The 8,152-nt window shown below is 37.4% G+C and overlaps 1 protein-coding gene across 1 annotated transcript; it reads right to left on the bottom strand.

The window, feature by feature from the left end:
- Positions 1-7,196, bottom strand: LOC112031152 (casein kinase 1-like protein HD16). The gene is made up of 16 exons (XM_024063838.2): positions 6,385-7,196; positions 5,184-5,312; positions 5,026-5,099; positions 4,866-4,935; positions 4,730-4,785; positions 4,001-4,072; positions 3,792-3,886; positions 3,634-3,700; positions 3,415-3,544; positions 3,090-3,308; positions 2,873-3,003; positions 2,109-2,283; positions 1,920-2,010; positions 1,458-1,615; positions 476-664; positions 1-290 (listed from the first exon to the last, which is right to left on the bottom strand). Exons 1-16 carry the CDS (start codon positions 6,829-6,831, stop codon positions 231-233), a joined length of 2,163 nt encoding a protein of 720 aa, XP_023919606.1. The 5' UTR covers positions 6,832-7,196; the 3' UTR covers positions 1-230.
- Between the last annotated feature and the right edge of the window lie 956 nt (positions 7,197-8,152).

The raw sequence follows: 8,152 nt of genomic DNA on the forward strand, positions 1-8,152 counted from the left end.
TGAAACAAACAAGGCCTTGGGTACTTGCATTAAGGATACCATTAAAAGCAAGCGAACAGCTTTATAAATTTATCATACATGGGCGCAAAAGTCTGCAGCTGCAGCTAAGCTCCTCAACCATTTTTTACAATTAACATGACAACAACAACTACATATAATGAAGTTGGGAAAGGAGGAACACCAAAATCTATCACTTTCTTTCCACATGATTCCTTGAAACTACACAGGAATCAAGATACAGTCCGCCCATAACACAAACAAGCAAGATAGAGATTCTTCGCCCACTTTTCCTACACATAAACCAAAAACATGGAAGAAAAAAAATTAGTACATCACTCTCAAAAAATAAAATGAAAAATAATTACATGCACTTCTTTTTATCGGTAATAAAACTAGCACCCAATGAGTTTTGAACTCATGACCTCACTCTCCGCTACATCACATCTAAAATAATCACAGATTTTCCAACATTTACCTTCACATGGGTGCTTGGAAATTGAGATGTACGCAAGGTTTCCTGAGTTTCATCACCAGGTTTGCGCCTTGGAACGCTCAAAATTAGAGCAGCTTGATCCCAAGTTGCAGCTGTTGATGTAATTCGGTAACCACTATCCCAACGCCTATGGATGCCCTCACTTGGATAGAGAAAATCAAGCTCCACAACCTAAACCAAAATAGAGAACAGATCAGAGAGAAGAACCAGAGGAGGCCTACATTGAATTCCACAGTACAAATTAAATTGACATTGAAACTGTGTAAAGCAATTGTGGAGTGCACTACTCTGTAATATAAGTCTTGCCAGAAATGAAGTGCAGACATGAAGGAAGAATGTTAGAAGTTGCGCAAAGAAAATATTTTGTTGCAAATGAACAGGATAATGATGAATTGTTAATATGTAAAATTATAATAAAGAAAATATTTTGTTGCAAATGAACAGGATAATGATGAATTGTTAATATGTAAAATTATAATTATTAACTCCAAAAAAATTATAATCATAAACGCAGGCATATGAGACACTTAATCTTCAAAGTTCAAATCAATTGGTTAGAAACTGGGTCACAAGGCTGAAGTTGGCCAAGCCAATCCTTTTAGACCAATGTTATCAGTCAATTCTAACTTAATAACATTGCACTCTGTAATTTCACACGCCTAAAAAGACAGAATTCAAGTCAGCATAACACTTTGAAAATATAGCATTCGCACCCACACAAAAATTTGATCCAGTTACAGCCACAAGGCATTAACTTATGCCTGCTAAGACATTGAGCCCAGAAGTATTATAAATTTAAGACAACAAACAATGGAAGTTAACAATTATAGTTAGCCTTTACTCCCCACCCCCCCAACCCCCAAAATAACAATAGGTGGTTGTCTTTCAACTGTAAGAACAATAAGAACACGTAGTATTCTGAAAAAGAGAGAACAGTAAATGCTGAAGATAAGCAAAACTCAACCTGATCACTGAAGCCAGCATTGCGAGACATGACAACACCCCATCGGCTTCCAGCAGTTGCCATCGAGGTCACATGGAACCCTTCTCTCCACTTCTTGTTTATCCACTTGAAAGGGAAAGAGTCACTTACTTTGTAAGACTGCTGAGTGTATTGGGTGCCTGCAAATTTTGGTTCATAACTTAATAAACTAGTAGCTGAAGATGAATGCTAGGAAGAAAATCCATGATACCCAAAGATTGGAGATGTCACGAACTTATCAGTGCACAAGAAGTGTATATTTTTTTACCAAAATTACTTAGAAATACAAAGAGGTATCTTAAGACCTGACAATATCATTTAGGAAATGGAAACCCCTAAACAGGATGCCTCACAAAGTTTTCATGAGAAAATTATTTTTATTGGTATGCACCAACCATTCAAAAAGACTATGTAAGTTCACCCATTGATGCCAATTAAACAAACCTTTAGACATAACCACAAGGGAGCTCCCATTGTTGGCACCAGCGATAGAGCTGATGTAATAGTTCTTTTCCCATTGTTCCATGATCCATTCCTGTGAATAACCAACATTAAAGTTGAATGTTGCTTGACGGGTATAACTCCTAAGATGAACAGAGAAATAATGTGTGCGTCTGTGGCACAAAAATTCACCTTGTGTAAGAAGAATGGCGACAGCTCATAAACTTGGCTTGTGAAACCAGTTCCAGCATCCATAATAAGGGCCCAGAGATTGGAGCAAGATGCCACACAACTTATAAGCAGGCCATCAGCAATTCCCCTTTCCACATGTTGTGCCAGCCTTGCATCAGCTACATTATAATGGTACCTAAGCATAAAATAAATGAGCAGGTCATTAAGGGATATTCTACTAAATCTTAATTTCCATATGCTTGTTCTGTACAGTGAAGCAAATGCAGAAGTGGCATTTAACTTCTTAAAAAACAAAGGCATCCTCCAGTCAGGAAATAATAACAAGGTGCAGGGCCAATTAGATAAGCAGAAAGAATTCCATCTTTTATCTCAAAAAAAGATAAGCAGAAAGAAGATCAGGAACCCTCAAGACAGTTCCAATTACAATATCACTACCATAATGTCCGTCAGTTTTGAACCTAGGCTTTCTTTGAAGATATGAACTTTTAAAGTGATACAAAAACATAAAATTAGTCTTACTTTATCAGGCCTAAAGGTGTAATTGTGGACTAGGTTGCATCCCTTTTTTTTGTCAACTGACTTTAGGACAGTGACATGGATCCAAAAACCCATTCAAAACTATGACCATTTTTCAAAAATATATATTTAAACCATATCCCTCATTAAAATCATGATTTAATAACACATGCGCATGACCAAACGAAACTCATCTATTTGTTCAAGAGGAGAAAAGGCAAAAGTAATGAAACAAAATGCAGTTCTACCTCTGCTTCATTGGTAGCCTGGCATTGTAAACTGAAATCCACTGCGTAGCAGGAACTCCTAAACGAACCTTCTTCCTAGGTTGCCCATCATCTTCTTCTTCAATGTTTAACCTACCCCGTTTTTGGCCAACCTGGTGTTTGCATTAAAACAACTATGAATAGAAGAACAGAAAAACAATCACTGTTTATCCATAAGCTGATATAATACCAAAATTACCTTTTGAGCACCCTCAGTGTTGATTGGTCTTAGAGCCGGATTAGGTCCTATCAAGCCCTCAAACAAAGAAATGAGCTTGGCATAGTTAGGCTCTTCATCAAATTTCATATTCACCACGATCTCAAGAAATTGCTTAAGAGGTGGGGGGCAGAAACAGCATAGCATTTCAGGAGACGTTGCCATCTTTTTTTTGCACACTAGAAAGGATTTGTTATCACCCTAACAGAGGGAAGGGAAAAAAAATTAAAAATTAAAAAGTGGCTTCAATAAAGCAATTCCAGAGACAATAACATACAATCCCAACAGATGATATATGTATTAGTACCTGGTACCCTTGCCAAGGCAACCTGCCTCGATGGAGAAAGATAAGGGTATATGCAAGAGATTCAAGATCATCTCTTCTACTAGCAGTTCTTCCCAAGTGAGCATGAACACTAGCATATCGAACAGTTCCTCTGAGACAATGACACATAGAAGATATCAAAATCTCTAGTAAATAAGTTACATTGCAAACTGTAGCCTAAAGACACAAACATCAATTCACCTAAACATATCAGGGCGTTGATCATATTCAACATGCTGCCCACTAGAGCTATCTCTCCACTTTGTTGCTGCAACATCATCAATTCATAAAGAAGACATAAGAAATCGATGTAAAATAGATTAATTTGAGAGAGTATGTAAGTAATTAAATTTACTTGCCTAATCCAAGGTCAACAAGAAACAACTTCTTCTCTTGTGGTGTAGATGGCTGACCGAGTAAAAAGTTCTCTGGCTTCACATCACCATGGACATAGCTAATACCAAACAGGGTCATGATTAAAAAAAAAAAAAAAAAAATTAGTATTCTGCAGCAAAATCAAGACACTAACCTTAAAAATCAATAAAATTAAATAAATACAATCACATACCCTCTTCCATGCATCTTCTCTAGAATTGATAAGGACTCGACTGCTATACAAGCAACCATTTCTGAGGACATACTGTACATATAACAAAAGAAGAGAAGAATTAAAATCATATACTCATTGCATTCATGAAAGATCTAGAAACAAGATACATTTATTGAGAGAGGAGGAGAGAGAGAGAAGAAGAAGAAGAAGAAGAAGAATACAACAACCAAGCCTTAAACAAAACAAATCTTGTACTGGTTCTTTAAAATAGACAAAATAAAATAAAAGGTCACCCATTTCAAGTTCCAAACTTGTTAACATTTAGTATTTATGGATTTTATAATGTCTCCTACTGTAACAGGAACACATTAACATTTCAAGAGGTTCTAGCAAACTAATATAAACCCTCTTGTGATTTACATTGACAAAGATGGGTGCTAAGTCCACATCATGAGTTCACAACCAATATCGCAAAGGCAAATTTTATTTTGATTAAGTATTGTTGTGTGAATTTGACTTAGCAATAAGAGGAGATGTGAGAACTACATAAAATACAGGAATTCATGCTGTTCAAAGAAAATCCAAAAGGCCTCTATAAACTCTAATCATCACATGCTTGTAACATCCTGAGGCTTGATACAGTCATGCCATGAATTAACATATCTTCACCCCCCCCCCCAATTAAAACTAATAAATCAGCTTAACCCCCCTCCACTACATTATCTATTGAAGACATGAGATACTCACGCCTGCCCTGAGGAATTCCATACATCCCACAAGCTGGGCCCTAGCATGTCCATAACCTGCATATCAAAAAGTATAAAAGTTAAACCATCAAGTTATAATGGAGAGATAAATAAGTTGTAGTTTGTGCGGATCATACCATTACATAATAGTCTCCTTGCCTCCCTTTGTAGTGTACTTTAGGCACTCCATGACTACCACCAAGAGTGCTAAACAACAAAAATAAAGAATAAAAATATAAATTTATGGCCAAGTAAAGTAGAAGCGCCAATTTAAAAAGAAAAAAAAAAAAGACTTACTTGTACACTTGCCACTCATATGGAGGGCCATAGTTGCAGCCTTTGCTGTTTCTATGCTCAAATTTGAGAGCTACCTGATATGACCATAAAATTCAGAAGTTAAAATCCCGACAACCGACAGAACTTTTCTAGTACAAGAGAATCTGAACTGAGCTAACCTCTATAGCTCCGGGACCTGAGGTGCGATCAGTTCCACCTGAAACGCGACGACCAACAAACACCTGACCGAAGCCACCTTTGCCCAATTTCCTATCTATCTTATATACAGGTGACCCTCCCACCGAGACCTTTATGAAAATTACAAAAAGAGGTATCAATGCACCAAACCAAAACTGAACCATAAAAATACTTGAGTTCAATAGATGCTTTATTGGCAATGAAAAAATGCATCAATCATATCTATACTTCTGTATTTGCCCACATAAGAGTGTACAACCAAACAACTGAGAAAAAATACATGTAAGTGCCACGTGCAATCAGGAAATGGAAACAAGTACATAACTCACCCATATACATAAATAGTAAATACATAAATCATTTTACATGAACCAAGTAACGCACCCACATTAAGTACATAACACAACTACTCGCCAGTCGCCACGTGCAATCAAGAAATAGAAACATGTACATAACGCACCCATATACATATATAGTAAATACATAAACCAACACACACACTCATATGCATAAATAATAAATACACAAACAAGTACATAACGCAAGTTACTCACACGTGCAGTGAGATCAGACACATTAAATGCTTCAACAACACTAGCAAAAAAATGATTGGTAAGTTACACACTCGCCAAGCAGGGCTTGAACTCACAACCTCGCCCTCCATCCCTTTATCATGAGAAGAGGAACTACCAGTTGAGCTATAGCTCATTGGCAACAACATTAGTCAAAATCACCATATAACAAGATACTTGCAAACACGAAAGTAGACAATTCACCATTTACAACATAACCTTTTTAGCAATTCAAGCAGCAACCAAATCAATCAACGCCAAAACAACATTCTTTTATAAGTGATCAACACCCAAACAGCATTATAAATCATTTACCATATACCCTTTTTGGCAATTATAGCAGCAACCCGACCGATAAACGACAAAACAACATTAAACTAGCATGCCAAAGGTCATATCTCTGCAAAATTATAACACAATCCAATTGGGGGACAACCAAACAAGATCAGATCAAACTACCCAAACAATCATTATGCAATTATAACAACAAAACTAACCTACCAATGAACAATTTAAACAACTAAGTACCAACACAAAACCCTGAAACACCAAAACAACACAAACCCAGTTCACAAAAAAACTCAAAAAAAGTGATGAAAAAAGTGTATACCCTCTCTGGAAAAGGAGCAGTGCTGCCCTCTTCCTCTTGCCCAGCTGCCTTATTAGCACTCAAGCCGCCACTGTCGTCGCCCATCGCAGCTTTCTCTTCTTTCTTCTTTCCTCTCTTCTTGTCAGACCCACTCTCCTTCTCAGAAATGACAATCACTTGCGCCGGCTGCTTCTCTTCCTCTTCCTCCTCCTCCTCCTCCTCCTCTTGGTTGTGGTGGTTGTGGTTGTTGCTCTTCTTCCTGGTAGTCTTCTTGTTATCAAGCTTCAACTTTTTGGCCCTAGCTACGGCGGCGCGTGTCTTGACGTACGTCCCAACCGCGTTGGGCGAAGGAGAGGGAGAGGGAGAGGGAGAAGGATCGGATCGCTTGTTGTTGTTGTTGTTGTTGTTGTGGTGTTGTGGAGCGACCTTAGCTCGGCCTCTGCGAACTCCTTTGCGAAGCTCCGGCATCGCTCAAACCCATACAATAGGCGTCGAAATCAGAGTCCAACAATTCGATCATTATATTGCTCAACTCAGCTCCCTGATTGTATTCATCGCCGAGAAAAAAATACCCCAAAAAATTCCTGTTTGGTTTCCGAGAAAACAAAAAGAGAGCTCAAGCTGCGATTCGATGCAAAAGAATCCCGATTTTGAATTTTTGAGGAGAGCTAGGGTTAGGGTTGGGTTTGGGTTCAAAAATGAGCAAATATCAGAAACACAGCGAGAGAGAGAGAGAGAGAAGGAGATGGGATGGGAGCCGTGTTTATTTTGTTTGGAGAGCCGATTGAGAAAAGTGGCTCTCGCTTGCTTGGTTTAGTGGGACCCGAGATCAATGAGTTCTCTTCTCCTCATATAGTAGAGTTTTTTTTTTTTTTTTTTTTGGGGGTTTGGGTGGGTGAGTGGACAGTCAGTTCTCTTCTCCTCATATAGTAGAGTTTTTTTTTTTTTTTTTTTTGGGGGTTTGGGTGGGTGAGTGGACAGTCAAAAGGCTCCAAATGCATGCAATGTCAAGACAGTGGTTCTAGCCAATGAAGAATGGATTTATGTACATGTGTAATATCTAGGACGGTGGATTTTCTGTGAGGGATTAAAAAATGTGTAGTCCATGCTCGTGTGAAAGGATGAGATTGATGCACTCGAGGTGAAACTTCCATGATGTATGAGAACAAAATTGGTTTTAGAAAATAAATAAATAGATGGTTAAAGAGGGCGGACATAAACCTTGAATGTATCGATCGGAAACATTTAACATAACTAATTAAGTTACAAGAATATTAGTAATTTTTTTTAGTGATGCTATAGCTACGAGTTTAATTATATAGATGTTAGAATATATCGTCTTCTAAAGCGCAAAAGAAAAAAGTATTTTATGTTGTTGATGTGTTGCCAAATATACTCAGTGCCATATTAATTTGTAAACCCTTTAGAGTAAGCTTTGTTGCTTCAGTATATTTCCTTTTTTTTTTCCATAAATGCTAAAGTGCTTGTTACAATGATGATGATGGTGTCAATGATGAGCATCATAATTTGTTACCTTAACAAGTAATAATATTACACAAATAATAGCGGGACTTGTGAATCTTTTTTTTTTTCTCCCTCTAGGGCTTTCTTTATCAACGCATTCATCCTATTAATGGCATTTTAATCGCTAACTCATGGAATTACCTTGTTTTGATTTGTTAAGGGGCTCAAGTATATGTTCATTGCAAGTATTTTATGGATAAGTTGATTGCCAAGAGTAGAGGAACAGTCCAAACTTATGTTGCTTGGTCCAATTCTATTAACAAAA

Source organism: Quercus suber, unplaced genomic scaffold (genome assembly GCF_002906115.3).
Source record: "Quercus suber isolate HL8 unplaced genomic scaffold, Cork oak 2.0 scaffold_501, whole genome shotgun sequence".
Lineage (NCBI taxonomy): Eukaryota > Viridiplantae > Streptophyta > Magnoliopsida > Fagales > Fagaceae > Quercus > Quercus suber.

Bases quoted from the DNA above. Each gene is read 5' to 3' on its own strand.
- LOC112031152 (XM_024063838.2), bottom strand. From the start codon at position 6,831: ATGCCGGAGCTTCGCAAAGGAGTTCGCAGAGGCCGAGCTAAGGTCGCT. The intron at 3,545-3,633 runs GTGAATTGATGT...TCATTGTCTCAG, and splicing joins CAACGCCCTGATATGTTTAG to AGGAACTGTTCGATATGCTA. The intron at 3,309-3,414 runs GTACTAATACAT...TCCCTCTGTTAG, and splicing joins TGCCTTGGCAAGGGTACCAG to GGTGATAACAAATCCTTTCT.